This window comes from Xyrauchen texanus, chromosome 45 (genome assembly GCF_025860055.1).
Source record: "Xyrauchen texanus isolate HMW12.3.18 chromosome 45, RBS_HiC_50CHRs, whole genome shotgun sequence".
Classification (NCBI taxonomy): Eukaryota; Metazoa; Chordata; class Actinopteri; order Cypriniformes; family Catostomidae; genus Xyrauchen; species Xyrauchen texanus.
The window spans coordinates 25,447,064-25,465,650 of record NC_068320.1 but is presented as its reverse complement, the minus strand read 5'-3'; the positions used below and the strand labels follow the sequence as shown (position 1 = coordinate 25,465,650).

Below are 18,587 nucleotides of genomic sequence, written 5' to 3'. Positions count from 1 at the left end.
ACAGCGGAGACAGATCAGTGCCATTCAATATGACAATAAATTACATGCATACTCTAATATATATATATATATATATACACACACCATAAACACTAAATGTTCATTAAAAATATATATACACAGCTCTGGAAAAAAATTACTTCTGCAATTGACCACTGCAACATGATCAGTTTCTCTGAATATACTATGTATAGGTATGTGTTTGAGTTAAAAGATAATTTTTGTTGTATTCTATAAACTTCTGACAACATTTCTCCCAAATTACCAATAAATATGTTTATTTAGAGCATTAATATGCAGAAAATGACAACTGGTCAAAATAACAAAAAAGATGGCGTGTTTTCAGACCTCGAATAATGCAAAGAGAACAAGTTAATATAAATTTAATATAAAGTAATAATCTTTTAATTTAGGAAGAGTTCAGAAATCAATATTTGCTGGAATAATCCTGATTTTCAATCACAGCTTTCATGTTCTTGGCATGTTCTCCACCAGTCTTTCACATTGCTGTTGGGTGACTTTATGCCACTGCTGGAGCAAACATTCAAGCAGCTCGACTTTGTTTGATGGTTTGTGACCATCCATCTTCCTCCTGATCACATTCTAGAGGTTTTCAATGGGGTTCAGGTCTGGAGATTGGGCTGGCCGTGACAGGGTCTTGATCCGGTTGTTCTCCATCCACACCTTGATTGAACTGGCTGTGTGGCATGGAGCATTGTCCAATCCTCAGAGTTGGGGTACATTGTCAAAGCAGAAGGTAACAAGTTTTCCTCCAGGATAAATTGTACGTGGATTGACCAACTCCAGACTTGCTGAAGCACCCCCAGATCTTCACCAATCCTCCACCAAACTTCACACACTGTGGCTTGAAGGCCTCTGCAGGTCTCTGTCTAACCATTAGACGACCAGTTGGAGGATTGGTGATAATCTGGGGGTGCTTCAGCAAAACTGGAGTTGGGCAGCTTCAGCAAAACTGGAGTTGGGCAGATTCATCTTTGTGAAGGAGGCATGAATCAAGCCACGTACAAGGTTATCCTGGAGGAAAACTTGCTTCCTTCTGCTCTGACAATGTTCCCCAACACCAGGATTGAGGCGAGTAACCGCGCTACCACGAGGACCTCCTAAGTAGTGGGAAATGATCATGGAGACGTAGCGCATGTGGAGACTTCACGCTATTCTCCGCGGCATCCACGCACAACTCACCACGTGCCCCACCGAGAGTGAGAACCACATTATAGCGACCACAAGGAGGTTACCCCAAGATGACTCTACCCACCCTAGCAACGGGGTCAATTGGTTACTTAGGAAGCCTGACTGGAGTAACTCAGCATGTCCTGGATTCAAACTCGTGACTCCAGGTGTGGTAGCCAGTGTCAATACTCGCTGAGCTACCCAACCCCCCATTTAGACAGTTTCTAAATATTTCTTGTTGCTTAGTACTCTCAAAGACATTACTGGTGAAGCAAAAACTTGTGTGTGATAAAAACTTTGGTGTGTCGTCTCTTCATGGACTTCAATGTATTCCGCAGCGCTGACGCGAGTCATGTGATGACCCTTTACTCGTATAAATATCACTCACTTCATAGACTTCAATGTGTTCTGCAGCGCTGACGCGAGTCATGTGATGACCATTTACTCGTATAAATATCACTCACTTCATAGACTTCAATGTATTCTGCAGAGCTGACACGAGTCATGTGATGACCCTTTACTCGTATAAATATCACTCACTTCATAGACTTCAATGTGTTCTGCAGCGCTGACGCGAGTCATGTGATGACCATTTACACGTATAAATATCACTCACTTCATAGACTTCAATGTCTTCTGCAGCGGTGACGCGAGTCATGTGATGACCATTTACACGTATAAATATCACTCACTTCATAGACTTCAATGTATTCTGCAGAGCTGACACGAGTCATGTGATGACCCTTTACACGTATAAATATCACTCACTTCATAGACTTCAATGTATTCTGCAGAGCTGACGCGAGTCATGTGATGACCCTTTACACGTATAAATATCACTCACTTCATAGACTTCAGTGTATTCTGCAGCACTGACACGAGTCATGTGATGACCCTTTACACGTATAAATATCACTCACTTCATAGACTTCAATGTATTCTGCAGAGCTGACGCGAGTCATGTGATGACCCTTTACTCGTATAAATATCACTCACTTCATAGACTTCAGTGTATTCTGCAGCGCTGACACGAGTCATGTGATGACCCTTCACTCGTATAAATATCACTCACTTCATAGACTTCAATGTCTTCTGCAGCGCTGACGCGAGTCATGTGATGACCATTTACATGTATAAATATTACTCACTTCATAGACTTCAATGTATTCTGCAGCGCTGACACGAGTCATGTGATGACCCTTCACTCGTATAAATATCACTCACTTCATAGACTTCAATGTCTTCTGCAGCGCTGACGCGAGTCATGTGATGACCATTTACACGTATAAATATTACTCACTTCATAGACTTCAGTGTATTCTGCAGTGCTGACACGAGTCATGTGATGACCCTTCACTCGTATAAATATTACTCACTTCATAGACTTCAATGTATTCTGCAGAGCTGACACGAGTCATGTGATGACCCTTTACTCGTATAAATATCACTCACTTTTGCACATTAATCATTGCTCTTCACAATCAGAAATGTGCTGAACCGGCGAATTTCATCAAAAGGTGAGGAGTTTGGATCCCTGAATTTATTTAATTTTTTTTCCCATGCATTTATTTATTTTGTGGTATTTGACCATCTTTCACGGCACACTAGTGGTTGGTAAACACTGCCCTAAATGACAATATTTTTTAGGAATTTGGGAGAAATGTTCTCAGTACTTTATAGAATAATACAAAAATGTTAATTTTACTCAAAACACATACAAAACTACAAACTAAATACTAAATCCAGAGAAACTGATCATTTTGCAGTGGTCTGTATATTCCCTTACAAAAAAGTGCATTATGTTGATCATCATTTCCTTTAAAATAATATGAATAAAAGTTTCTTTAAAAAAAAAAAACAAGGTTATACATGACTTGTATAAAGAATTGTATTTGATTATAGATACTTCATGACATATAAAGTATATATATATATATATATATATATATATATATATATATATATATATACTTTATATGACTTTAGGTTATCCTCTAAATTACTTTCCTTAATGAGTCATTTACAAACATGTTCAGTCGAATATTAACATACATTAACACAGGCCCATAACCACATGTCCCCCTCAATATTGTGGCTGACCAATATGGGTTTTTCAATGGTTGATTATTAAATGTTAAACACTTAGGGATGTCCCAATACAATTTTTTGGAGAAGCAGTACGAGTAACCATACTTCCTTTTTTTGTACTCGCCAATGCAATACCCATTTTCTTTTCTAAATTTAAATTTAAATAGTTTTAACATCAAAATGGTGTCTAAATAAATAAATCAAATGAAAATAGCAAATTATATTTTCAACATAATAATGTATTATTTTTATCAAATGAAGTGCTTTTATACAGAACCTCGCAGCACAAATAAAGTGCTGCAATAAAAGAGCATCACAGGTGTGAGATATTGCTTAAATATAGTACAATTACTATTGATTTATTATTAGTAGTAGTAGTACAGTAAATATTACATAATTAAATGGTAATGGTACATTTCAGTCATACTTTTTTCCATTTACATGGGACTTTTATTTTGGAGTGAAGCTTTTATTTTTGTTTCTGTGTTTTTGAAAAACAGGTCTCTACGAGACCCAGTGTGATTATTAAAACGCGAAAGGCTGCTATTTCAATAAATAAATATCTAGTCTGCATGTGCTGCTCGCCACAAAGTGAATTAGCGCTCTGCTCATGGTCATCTGCTACAAACAGAGAGTGCAATGTTCATGATGGTGTTTTAGAGCTCCTTCTTAAAACAAGATCTATTCACTTTGAAGCGTGCAGCACATGCAGACTATTTATGTAGCCCATCAACTCTTTGTGGTTTAAGAATTACACTAGAGAATTTTTACGAGATCAAGTACATAAGCGCTGTATCAGACCCGATTCCGATACCAGCATTATTACCAGAACATCCCTATTAATGATCTGTTAGTCAACATGAAACATTTTGGTTTTGTTATGTATTTCTGATCAAAATCTGAATTTAAACAAATGTATTTGATGAATCAGAAAAAGCATTTGTTGTAATGTTAGTTAATAATTTGAAAAGAAAGATATTTTAAAGGGACCTATTATGCAAAAAAATGTAAAATTCTCCCACTCCTATTTCTTATATTTCTATCAATCAAAAACAGTGTCAAAATGAACTGTTTTCGTTTCGGCTCTAAATTGACATCACATTAGAGCAAGCCACGCCCACGACTGGTGACGGACAACACCCTATTATCATAGCTCCTCCCCTGAGAGATCGACACACACAGTCCGCCATTTTTTTTCCGCGCTGGTGCAGATACAGTGAGAAGAATGTCTCATAAGTGTTCTGTTGTTGCTGTAAAAGTGAACATAAGAGCCACTGAAGACGCAGTAGACAAGTTTTGTTTTTGAAGGAAATGTGCCCCAAAACATGCAAAAATACGTTTGTTTTTGTTGTTTGTGCAAATCATTTTACACTGACTGCTTTGTGAAGGAGTGTCAATATAAAACAGGATTTTCAAAACATTTGATTCTCAAGCATGAATCAGACCAACTGTTCATGGTTCAGCTTTATATCCTGAAGATGTAAGTATCACACTTTATATTATGTGAATGTTTGCAAATCACCTTTTCGAATGTGCTTGTTAGATGATTCCACGGCTAATGCAGCTAACGTTAGCATTGTCTCTGATTGTATTCATGGAGAACAGATATACATATATATACTCATACATATGCCTGAACTCTGGTATTTACACTGTCAGTCATATTGATTCTGATTTGTTGTTGCTGTAGTAACAGATGCACGAGCTGTAAAGGCACAGCCCTCTTCCGGAAAGGGGACGGGGAGCAGCAGCTCATTTGCATTTAAAGAGACACACACGAAAACAGCGTGTTTTTGATTCCACACAAAAAGAGGCATTTACAACATTGGTATAATAAATGATCCGTGGGGTATTTTGAGCTGAACCTTCACAGACACATTCTGGGGACAACTGAGACTTAAATTACATCTTGTAAAAAGGGGCATAATAGGTCTCCTTTAAGTTAATAATGAAAGGTATAAATTGTAACCAAAACTGAATTGTCAAACAGTGTTATGCATGCTGACAACATATACACTATCAGTCTATGTGAGAATTGACAACAATATCAAAAACATAATGACAAAATCACACTTGCCTCCTTTACAGAGTTTGATCAGCTTTCTGCCCTTCAAAAGCTGCTTCCCAGGAGTTTCAGAGTAAAAACCTGAAAATGGCAATGACAGCTCATGTTCAATATCTCAGTATGTGTCAGGGCCTGGGTAGATCAGCGAGTATTGATGCTGACTACCACCCCTGGAGTCGTGAGTTCGAATCCAGGGCGTGCTGAGTGACTCCAGCTTTCCTAAGCAACCAAATTGGCCTGGTTGCTAGGGAGGGTAGAGTCACATAGGGTAACCTCCTCGTTGTAGCAAATAGTGGTTCTTGCTATCAATGGGGTACATGGTCAATTGTGCGTGGATTGCAGAGAGTAGCATGAGCATCCACATGCTGTGAGTCTCCACGGTGTCATGCACAATGAGCCACGTGATAAGATGCACAAATTGACTGTCTCAGGAGCACCACCCTGATTGAGGAGAGTAACCACACCACCACAAGGACCTACTAAGTAGTGGTAATTGGGTATACCAAGTTGGAGAGAAAAAGGGGATGAAGAAAATATATTTCTGATAATATATTTCTGGAAAAAATATATAATATATATACATAAGTGTTCATAATATATATATTTTTTTAAATAAATATCTCAGTATGTGTGATTCTCTAAAAACAGTGAACATATACAGTTACAGCTACTGGTAGCTAGATGGCTGTCTAGATCCAGAAATGCAACCACACAAACACAAACGCACAGAGTCTAAACTCACAGTCTCTTAATAACAATGCATTGGAATGAAAAGTACATAAGTGCATTTACACGTGTCAATCAGTCAGTATACATGACATATGGTCATATGTAAGCATGCACGTGTGTTTACAGCTGGTTCTTTGCTATGTTGCAGCACATATGCATAGAGGACACACGCACGCGCGCGCGCACGTACAGCTATATGTCTCAATCACAGCTCAGCTATATGTCAACAACCAGCGCAGTACGCATGTTAACACGGTGTATGATGACAGTAGTGTGCACTTACAGTGTGTGTGCTGTGAAGGCAGGTGTACGTGTCCAGCGTGTGTGCTCGGCAATACTGTGGCGCCATTGCTGTTCCTTCTTGTTGCCTTTTCCTTCGCAGCAGACAGCGAGACGGGCAAGCGAGCGAAACATATGACGTCACCTTCGGCGACACTCGGCCGTAGCTCGGCTACTTTCGGCATACGGAGAGTAAAAAGTTAAAGTTGTGCACATAATAACAATCAAAATCTTCATAATCATAACAATAGGAATTATATTATTGATTTATTTTATTAATAAATTGCATAAAATATTGTATCAATATTTTTAATCTCAAATCATATATATATATATATATATATATATATATATATATATTAATAATAATATTTAATTTAATTTAGTGCTGTCTCTCAATAGATTATACTTTTACTGTATTTTAAATGTTGGTTGGCCAATAGGTGGCGTGGTAATACAATTCACCAGAAAAATACACGACTTCCACACTTTTATTGGGCTTAAAAACATAATTTTGTTCAGCATTTGTGTTTGATTTGTCAAGAGTTCTTAAACAGTAAGGGATGGTTATAATTGCAATGGATCAATGTTAAATTGCAGTGGATCATTGAGTTATAGGCTACCGAATTATATAATATTTTAAAAATCAATGCAACTTAACATAACTCACTGACAGGGCCGTCAGACCACGTGGGACACTAAAAACAATTTTTAAATTGATTCTGGTTAACTCCATCCCTAAAACTGTTAACTAGCATGTTTATGCATTTGCTCCAGATAATGATCAGTTTGTTCTCTTGACAAATGATGATCAGAGAAGTCACAGGATGAGCGGGCACACAAAAACACTATTATACCAGAAGCAACCCAAGATTTATTTGGGCAAGTAATCACCCTTTCTCTCCAGAAGCAAAAACCTTAAAGAACTGCACCGAGGTGTCACTGATACAAAGCTGGACTTCACAGTCAGTTTTATTCAATAAAAACATTATGCAGTTTTGTGCACGGAGAACAATGCTTCACTATAAAATACATTTAAGACACAAGAGAATAACTGTGAACAGTAAGAATGGAAGTCAAATAATAAGTGGACCAAACGCTTCTGCATAATACTGCATAAAAACTGCATAGATCACAATATAAAAGATATGAGCATACAAAAATGTAAAATACAAATAATTGAAATAGCTAAGAGGATATGCAATAGGATGAATCTCATGAAACCTGTCAAAAACACAGGGCATATTTCACCCTGAACAAAACTTGAAATTATAATTTTATTAAACCATTAAAATTATTTGCATTGTGAAAATGACAATTCAGCATATTATCTACAGTACCCCATATTGTCTCATCTTATAATATTTTGTATATAATTTCTCACTTATTTCTTTAGATTTTGGGGTGGCTTGTACATGTTCTCATGAGATTCCCCCGATAATGCATACAAGAATGAAACGTTTAATACTGGAAAATATAAGCAAAATACCATAAAGTACCGATGTTGAGAAAAAACATTCTTAAAAGCAATTTAAAAGTAAATATAAGTTGTATCGTTCTGATTTAAAAATAAAGAAAAACTAAACATTTATATTGTTTGATTGAAGAAACATGCGATTCAAGAGAGAAACTGCTGAGATGTGGTTTGTCATTGTGTGCGGCAATCATTTGGGGGCGGGGTTTAGATGGAGGCTGGAGCAGGGCCACGCCCCGCTGCATTTTGCACGTTGACCTTCTTTGAGTGCCAGCGTGTCTCCTTATACACAAACCAGGCGTTCCCGGCCCATATGATGAGATTCAAGTAACCAAATACCTGTAAAAGAAAGCAAAACAGAATGTGGAGATACTATGGACGTACATTTAAAGTCAACATGAAATCAAAATTGAAAAATGAAAGACAGTAATTACTAAATGAACGAACAACCTCATGAGTCATTTGTTCGGGAATCAGACTACACTGGTCGCACTGCATGTTTTGCTCTGTAGATTCAAAAGAACCGCTTACAAGAGTCACTTGTTCGGGAATGGACTAAACTGCTCGCAATGCATGTTTTGAGTTATAGATTCAAAAGAACCGGCTTGCAAGAGTCACTTGTTCGGGAATCAGACTACACTGGTCGCACTGCATGTTTTGCGCTATAGATTCAGAAGAACCGGCTTACAAGAGTCACTTGTTCGGGAATCGGACTACACTGGTCGCACTGTATGTTTTGTGCTGTAGATTCAAAAGAACCAGCTTACAAGAGTCACTTGTTCGGGAATCAGACTACACTGGTCGCACTGTATGTTTTGTGCTGTAGATTCAAAAGAACCAGTTTACAAGAGTCACTTGTTCGGGAATCGGACTACACTGGTCGCACTGCATGTTTTGTGCTATAGATTCAAAAGAACCAGCTTACAAGAGTCACTTGTTCGGGAATCGGACTACACTGGTCGCACTGTATGTTTTGTGCTATAGATTCAAAAGAACCGGCTTACAAGAGTCACTTGTTCGAATTGGACTACACTGGTCGCACTGTATGTTTTGTGCTATAGATTCAAAAGAACCGGCTTACAAGAGTCACTTGTTCGGGAATTGGACTACACTGGTCGCACTGTATGTTTTGTGCTATAGATTCAAAAGAACCAGCTTACAAGAGTCACTTGTTCGGGAATTGGACTACACTGGTTGCACTGCATGTTTTGTGCTATAGATTCAAAAGAACCAGCTTACAAGAGTCACTTGTTCGGGAATTGGACTACACTGGTCGCACTGTATGTTTTGTGCTATAGATTCAAAAGAACCGGCTTACAAGAGTCACTTGTTCGGGAATTGGACTACACTGGTCGCACTGTATGTTTTGTGCTATAGATTCAAAAGAACCTGCTTACAAGAGTCACTTGTTCGGGAATCGGACTACACTGGTCGCACTGTATGTTTTGTGCTATAGATTCAAAAGAACCGGCTTACAAGAGTCACTTGTTCGGGAATCGGACTACACTGGTCGCACTGCATGTTTTGTGCTATAGATTCAAAAGAACCAGCTTACAAGAGTCACTTGTTCGGGAATCAGACTACACTGGTCGCACTGCATGTTTTGTGCTGTAGATTCAAAAGAACCGGCTTACAAGAGTCACTTGTTCGGGAATCGGACTACACTGGTCGCACTGTATGTTTTGTGCTGTAGATTCAAAAGAACCAGTTTACAAGAGTCACTTGTTCGGGAATCAGACTACACTGGTCGCACTGTATGTTTTGTGCTGTAGATTCAAAAGAACCGGCTTAGAAGAGCCACTTGTTCGGGAATCGGACTACAATGGTCATGCTGCTTGTATATTCCTGTAGATTCAAAAGAACTGGCTCAGAAGAGTCATTCATTCAGGAATCGGACTACACTGTTCGCACTGCTTGTTTTCTGCTGATATAATTAAGATCATGTAGGCGGGGCAAACTAACAATACCAAAGATATCATAAACTTCCAGTCAAGTCCCACCCTACATTATTTATTTGTCCATTGTGGGATAATACAGCCTATTTGTTAATGTATACTGCATCTTACCACGGATATATTGAGTGAGCGCATGCTGGCAAATTCAGTGACTTCACACTTGACATCTCTCTCCTTACAGAGCCCCAGAGTGGAATCAATGCCAGCTGTACTGGTGGCATCTTTCACCATCTGCAGTCCCCTCGCCCATGCCGACGAGCACACCAGCCAAAGGAATGCAAAGGCTGCTGTCACCACGAAATCCTACACAAAATTCCACAATATACCAAATGGGATAAATAACTTTATAAACATGCCATCATATCAAATAAAAACCTCATCGGTTGGTCGCATACTCACAAACATTGGGCCGAAGTCAGAGTCTCTGTAGACATGCATGTAGCCCAGATACACCAGCAGAGCCACCATGGCATATAGGAAGGCCAAGACGGCCACAGCAACGAAGAACTCCACCGAGGTAGAGGAGTCTCCAACCAGATGAGTTTCAGACACTGTGCGGTTGCAAAGGGTGGCATTTTTCTCAACCAGCAAAACCTGGTTTAACCTTTACAGAAGAAGAAATGAGTAGTTACAGTTTGCCACAACTTTATTTAATTTTGTAGTAGTCTAAACCTGGTAGTCAAGGGCTTGTTAGGGATACTTGTTAGTGTTTAAAGTTTGGTTTTGTTTCTGTAATGTTGGAGTTTTGGGGGTTACCATTATGGTGAAGAGTGGAGACTGAGCTAACGTGAGGACAAGTAGATGTCTCAAATGAAATTAATTTCTCGCTTTGTTGAGTAAATGTTGTGATAACTATTGAAAAGTTACTGAACTACACTCTGTAGTGCCTCAAACCAGCATGTATTTAGCATGCTAACGTTCACTTTCACTAGTTAGTACATAAAAAATAATAAAAGTGATTTATTTGAGGGAAATTTACACGTCTAATTTGGATGGGTTTTCACTAAGAATTAATTGTGCATGCTAAAAGTGCCATTTCTTGACACAACAACACCGACTCAACCAATGGCGTGAGTTGGGGGCGGGACAATCTGTTTTTACAAGCAACAAGAGATAAGGGGCGTACTCAGAAAGCTGTTTTAAAACAGTGTTTATTTATTCAATTCAGTTCGGTGGTGCAGAAATGACACAATTTCATATAAAATATTAAACTAAGAACAATTAAGGAAGGAAATCTGGTTTGATAGTTTTCTTAGCAACACTTTACAATAAGGTTTCATTCGTTAACATTAGTTAATGCATTAGGTATCATGAACAAACAGTAAGCAATATAGGTTTTACTGCATTTAGCAATCTTTGTTAATGTTAGTTCATAAAAATGCAATTGTTCATTGTTAGTTTGCAGTGCATTAACTAATAATAATTAATATTATTTTACAACATTTGGACATTTACTAGTTTACTTCTGTGTTCCAAACCTGTAAATATGAAAACTTTCAATCCAGTTAGTCTTTTGTAATATCCCTTTAATTAACAAAAAAGCCAGTTCCTTAATGACATCATCCTCCAGAAAGTGACATCATATTTGGTGGGAAAAAACAATAGCAAATGAAAATGAGCTAGCTCTCAATCCCTCACTGAACAATGGTTTTAATATTTCTGTAAACCTTCTAAATCCTTGAATAGAAATACTTCCTAAAAGAAGAGTTGAGGTGCTGCATAACAGGAAAGAACCGGGAAAATAGTTTCTATTGGAGCTCACCTGAATGGGTAGTTGTAAGTGGCACTAAGTGATTCATTTCCACCTCCGTCACAGAAGATGGAAAGCACATTTCGTCCTGTAAATCCCCCACAGGTCCCAAACGCAAACACTGCAGTGAGCTACAGAAAATAATAATTAACCAATAGCATCATTAATACAGAAACCCTCCAGAGAACACAACACAAACATGCAGTCATGAGCTGCACCATCTGACATCCTAATGTGATCATAAAATCAGTTTAAACTTTTGATATTCTCACGGTTTGTGTTGAAAACATGAATGGGAATGCTAAGCTAAATCAAGACCAGATCTTCACGACCGTCGTCAAGCTCATTTTACTGCTCCAGATGTTTAGTTTCACTGCATGATACATCCTGTTTGCCAACTCGTTCACCTATCAACGTCTTAAGACGCAATTAACAAAAGAAAAAGGAACTTTTCATCTGTTCTTTTTCTAGAAGACTAAGATCAACAGATTTATGCTTTATAGCAGTGTAATGGAAGGCGACAGCTGAGATGGTAATTCAATTTTCCCTGCCTATGACAAATTCCTTTGAGCAAATTAATCAGGGAGGGAACTTTATTTAAGAGTTGGCTGAAGAAAAAAGCAAAACTTGCTTTTGTATGGAATGTATGTATATGTATGTGTTAATGTATATGTATGTATATGTGTATATGTATGTGTATGTGTATGTGTAGATTGTATATGTATGCATTAATGTATATGTATGTGTATATGTATGCATTAATGTATATGTATGTGTATATGTATGTATATGTACGTGTTAATGTATATGTATGTGTATGTGTATATGTACGAGTTAATGTATATGTATGTGTATGTTTATATGTATGTATATGTATGTGTATATGTATGTATATATGTGTTAATGTATATGTATGTGTATATGTATGTATATTTATGTGTTAATGTATATGTATGTGTATGTGTATATGTACGGGTTAATGTATATGTATGTGTTTGTTTATATGTATGTATATGTTAATGTATATGTATGTGTATATGTATGTATGTGTTAATGTATGTGTATATGCATGTGTATGTGTATATGTATATGTTAATGTATATGTATGTATATGTATGAGTATATGTTAATGTATATGTATGCATTAATGTATATGTATGTGTTAAGGTATATGTATATGTATGTGTTAATGTATATGTATGTGTTAATGTATATGTATGTGTATATGTATGCGTTAATGTATATGTATGTGTATATGTATGTATATATATGTGTTAATGTATATGTATGTGTATATGTATGTATATGTATGCGTTAATGTATATGTATGTGTTAATGTATGCATTAATGTATATGTATGTGTTAATGTATGTATATGTATGTGTATGTATGTGTTAATGTATGTATGTGTATATGTATATGTATGTGTTAATATATGTATATGTGTATGTTTAAATGTATGTATGTGTATGCGCTAATGTATGTATGTGTATATGTATATGGATGCGTTAATGTATATGTATGTGTATATATATGTATATGTATGTGTTAATGTATGTGTATGTATATATGTATGCATTAATGTATATGTATGTATTAATGTATGTGTTAACGTATGTATATGTATGTGTTAATGTATGTATGTGTATGTGTATATGTATGTGTTAATGTATGTATATGTGTATGTTTAAATGTATGTATATGTATGCGCTAATGTATGTATGTGTATATGTATGCGTTAATTTATGTATATGTATGTGTTAATGTATATGTATGTGTTAATGTATGTATGTGTATATATATATGTATATGTATGTGTTAATGTATATGTATGCGCTAATGTATGTATGTGTATATGTATATGGATGCGTTAATGTATATGTATGTGTATATATATGTATATGTATGTGTTAATGTATGTGTATGTATATATGTATGCATTAATGTATATGTATGTATTAATGTATGTGTTAACGTATGTATATGTATGTGTTAATGTATGTATGTGTATGTGTATATGTATGTGTTAATGTATGTATATGTATGTGTTAATGTATGTATATGTGTATGTTTAAATGTATGTATATGTATGCTAATGTATGTATGTGTATATGTATGCGTTAATTTATGTATATGTATGTGTTAATGTATATGTATGTGTTAATGTATGTATATGTATGTGTATATATATGTATATGTATGTGTTAATGTATATGTATGTGTTAATGTATATGTATGCGCTAATGTATGTATGTGTATATATATATATATGTATATGTATGCGCTAATGTATGTATGTGTATATATATGTATGTGTATGCGTTAATGTATATGTATGTGTTAATGTATATGTATGCGCTAATGTATGTATATGTATGTGTATATATATGTATATGTATGTGTTAATGTATATGTATGTGTTAATGTATATGTATGCGCTAATGTATGTATATGTATGTGTATATATATGTATATGTATGTGTTAATGTATATGTATGCGCTAATGTATGTATGTGTATATGTAAATGTATATGTATGCGCTAATGTATGTATGTGTATATGTAAATGTATATGTATGCGCTAATGTATGTATATGTATGTGTATATATATGTATATGTATGTGTTAATGTATATGTATCTGTTAATGTATATGTATGCGCTAATGTATGTATGTGTATATATATATGTATATGTATGCGCTAATGTATGTATGTGTATATGTAAATGTATATGTATATGTATGTGTTAAGCATATACACAGTACTGTGCAAAAGTTTTAGGCACTTGTGAAAGTGTTAGTGGAACATTCTTTAAACGTTTCTACATTATAAAAAATAAATAAAACAATTCCACAATTTGTCATGGCAACTTTTTTCTTGAGCCAAATTTACACTTAGTTAATCATGTTGCTTAGCTAACGTAATTTGTGTTTCTCTTGAGTAAAATAATGGACCATTTTTAATGTGCTGATGTAAAATAAAACTATTTGATTGTTGAAATATTATAATTTGTTTCTGATCAGAATAATTTTCTAAATATATTTATTCATTTTCATTTACAAGAAACAATGCAATTAGTAAAATGAATGTGGTTTCACTTTAAAGAGCTGAAGTGAATTACAAGTGATAGATCAATTGTTATATAAAAAAGTTGAACGTTGAAAAAACGTTTGCATAATGAGACAATTGAACATCCCAGTAACGTTCAGCGGAACCAAGGAAGGATGTTAATACAACGTTTAAAAAAACGGAATATTTTTAATGTTCTTAGAACTTTCAAAAATAATGTTTGGAAAACTTTCTTCAAACATAAAATTGTAGTTATAATTAACCATCATAAGACAAATGTTTTTGTGAAACATCTTAACATCTAAGACTTTTGCACAGTACTGTATATATATATATATATATATTGTTTCATTTCTTTTCATACAACTTTATTCATATCCAAGGGGGCAATACATTTACAAATAAATATAATACATGCATACATACTGTAAATATGTCAATTATACTATATATGTTATAGTATAATGTTTTTGGAACATCTATTGTAGTTCTAGTTAATACATAATTTACATATATTGCAGCATAAATATGAGCTTATGATGATAGAATTTTTAGGGTAAAAAGTAATACATTTTCAATCTTGGGAATTTGTATGAATTGATTGATTACATTGAAGCGGATGAGACACAGTTTGTTTTAAATGGTTAAAAATAAAGCCCTCATAAATTAAAAAATGCCCCTTAATAAACAATTACATTTCTGACACTGTACTGTATATTTACACTCACACACACACACATATATATAAAGTCTCTATCTATCTGTCTGTCTATATGTCTATCATATCTATCTAAATGTCTGTCTGTCTGTCTGTCTATCTATCTATCTGTCTGTCTGTCTGCCTGTATGTCTATCATATCTATCTAAATGTCTATCTATCTATCTATCTATCTATCTATCTATCTATCTATCTATCTATCTATCTATCTATCTATCTATCTGTCTGCCTGTATGTCTATCATATCTATCTAAATGTCTGTCTGTCTATCTATCTATCTGTCTATCTATCTATCTATCTATCTGTCTGTATGTCTATCATATCTATCTAAATGTCTGTCTGTCTGTCTATCTATCTATCTATCTATCTGTCTGTATGTCTGTATGTCTATCATATCTATCTAAATGTCTGTCTGTCTATCTATCTATCTATCTATCTATCTATCTATCTATCTATCTATCTATCTATCTGCCTGCCTGCCTGTATGTCTATCATATCTATCTAAATGTCTGTCTGCTGTATCTATCTATCTGTCTGTCTGCCTGTATGTCTATCATATCTATCTAAATGTCTGTCTGCTGTATCTATCTATCTGTCTGTCTGTCTATATGTCTATCATATCTATCTAAATGTCTGTCTGTCTGTCTAGCTATCTATCTGTCTGTCTGTCTATATGTCTGTCTGTCTATCTATCTATCTGTCTGTCTGCCTGTATGTCTATCATATCTATCTAAATGTCTGTCTGTTGTATCTATCTATCTATCTATCTGTCTGTCTGTCTGTCTATATGTCTATCATATCTATCTAAATGTCTGTCTGTCTATCTATCTATCTGTCTGTCTGTCTATATGTCTATCATATCTATCTATCTATCTGTCTGTCTGCCTGTATGTCTATCATATCTATCTATCTATCTGTCTGTCTGCCTGTATGTCTATCATATCTATCTAAATGTCTGTCTGTTGTATCTATCTATCTGTCTGTCTGTCTGCCTGTATGTCTATCATATCTATCTAAATGTCTGTCTGTCTGTCTGTCTATCTATCTATCTGTCTGCCTGTATGTCTATCATATCTATCTAAATGTCTGTCTGTTGTATCTATCTATCTGTCTGTCTGTCTATATGTCTATCATATCTACCTATCTATCTGTCTGTCTGCCTGTATGTCTATCATATCTATCTAAATGTCTGTCTGTCTGTCTATCTATCTATCTATCTATCTATCTGTCTGTCTGCCTGTATGTCTATCATATCTATCTGAATGTCTGTCTGTCTGTCTGTCTATATGTCTATCATATCTATCTATCTATCTATCTATCTATCTGTCTGCCTGTATGTCTACCATAACTATCTAAATGTCTGTCTGTTGTATCTATCTATCTATATGTCTGTCTATCTATCTATCTATCTGCCTGTATGTCTATCATATCTATCTAAATGTCTGTCTGTTGTATCTATCTATCTATCTATCTATCTATCTATCTATCTATCTATCTATCTATCTGTCTGTCTATGTCTATCATATCTATCTAAATGTCTGTCTGTCTATCTATTTATCTATCTATCTATCTATCTATCTGTCTGTCTGTCTATATGTCTATCATATCTATCTATCTGTCTGTCTGCCTGTATGTCTATCATATCTATCTAAATGTCTGTCTGTCTATCTATCTAACTGTTTGTCTGTCTGTCTGCCTGTATGTCTATCATATCTATCTGTCTGTCTGTCTGCCTGTGTGTCTATCATATCTATCTATCTATCTATCTGATCTATCTATCTATCTATCTGTCTATCTATATATACAATAGATAGATAGATAGATAGATAGATAATCGACAGACAGACAGATAAATATGACAGACAGACAGATAAATACGACAGACAGACAGACATATAGATATGACCTGATCAGTGTCAAATAAACAACGAATTTGCCTACATTTGATCAGTGACCTAGAAAAAGTTCAGGTATCTTAAATCTTTCTTAATTTAAGGTCAGAGCTTTTCTTTGTATTCAAATGTTAAGATGTAAAACTTTATCCACAGGTTTAAATGAAAATATATATATATATACAGGCAAAGTTATGCAAAATGATATGCAAAAAAAACTTTGCCTGTTAACCAAAACTAAAGGACTGCTGACTGCAACTCTCATGAGGAAACCAGTAAATCATTAGTGTGCAAAAGTAATGTATAACATGTTTTCTTCAGAAGGACAAAAAACACAAGTCTGAAATAAAAGCTGAAGCTTTTTTATGTAGACATATTTTTAGTTAACTAAACTACGGATTCTTGTTGCATGCATGGAATAATGCTTTCGTGTAAATGCGTTTTCCCTCAGGCCTTTCCCCTCCATTTACAGATAACAGACTTCATCTTAAAATGGCAAAAGTTATTTGAGATTTTGCTCACCCACTCCACGACTTTAACCAAACCAAGCGGCTCTTTGACGGGGTTTAAATTTATTCTGAATCCGGTCTGCATTTTGACCCACCGACCCAGATAGGCTCCAGCAAGAAAAAGGGGGTCTTGAATCTGGCTCAAGATTTCATATAAAACTGCAAGTTTGACAGAGTGACGTGGTTCTTTGGTAAATGATGCTGCTCCGCCTCCGCGAAAGAAAAAAAAGAAGAAAAACAGTACAGTAGATTTAGATTAGAATAGAAACGTGGAGATTTACTCTGTATATTATAATTACGATTTTAATATATAACGTAAGGCATTCATAAACAGATTTGGTTGAAATGTATCTGACCCACGAATACGTCATAATGAGGATAAATAAATAGAATGCATCATAGTTGCTGTTTCCTTTCGCCGAGTGTTACAATGATTCTTCTAAACGCCGCTTTAATAATTCCGTCATATGATTCTGTGAGGCGCTATAGAGGAATTCTACATTCGAATTCCTGCTCTCCGTTATACACTCTTAAAGGGACAGGTCACAATAATTCAATAAATACATAATTTCTTTCGTGGAACAGTCACAAGTCACTTTAATAATAAAATAAAAAAGCACCATAAATGTGGTTCTATGTATATTCCAAGTCTTATGAAAATATATATTTGTGTGAGGAAAAGGCGATTTTAAGGAGAGGACAGGGCGGGAATGTTTTTACTGAAATAGTTTTGCGTGCCCTCGAAACACGTTTACCGTGGTTAATCTATAGTAACTACTATGGTTACTACAATATTCCTACAGAAAAACTATGGTTACTATAGTCTACAATATTACTATAGTCAAACCGAAGTTAAACTATATTATTT

At 35.2% G+C, this 18,587-nt stretch overlaps 1 protein-coding gene across 1 annotated transcript; it reads right to left on the bottom strand.

The window, feature by feature from the left end:
• Positions 1 to 7,300: 7,300 nt before the first annotated feature.
• Positions 7,301 to 18,205, bottom strand: sypl1 (synaptophysin-like 1). Its single transcript, XM_052118628.1, has 6 exons — positions 18,076 to 18,205; positions 17,733 to 17,929; positions 11,544 to 11,662; positions 10,181 to 10,385; positions 9,893 to 10,084; positions 7,301 to 8,165 (listed from the first exon to the last, which is right to left on the bottom strand). Exons 2-6 carry the CDS (start codon positions 17,802 to 17,804, stop codon positions 8,034 to 8,036), a joined length of 720 nt encoding a protein of 239 aa, XP_051974588.1. The 5' UTR covers positions 17,805 to 17,929; positions 18,076 to 18,205; the 3' UTR covers positions 7,301 to 8,033.
• Positions 18,206 to 18,587: the final 382 nt, after the last annotated feature.

Bases quoted from the DNA above. Each gene is read 5' to 3' on its own strand.
- sypl1 (XM_052118628.1), bottom strand. From the start codon at position 17,804: ATGCAGACCGGATTCAGAATAAATTTAAACCCCGTCAAAGAGCCGCTT. The intron at 10,386-11,543 runs GTGAGCTCCAAT...TCTTCTGTAAAG, and splicing joins ACTTACAACTACCCATTCAG to GTTAAACCAGGTTTTGCTGG. The intron at 10,085-10,180 runs GTGAGTATGCGA...AATTTTGTGTAG, and splicing joins CTGACTTCGGCCCAATGTTT to GATTTCGTGGTGACAGCAGC.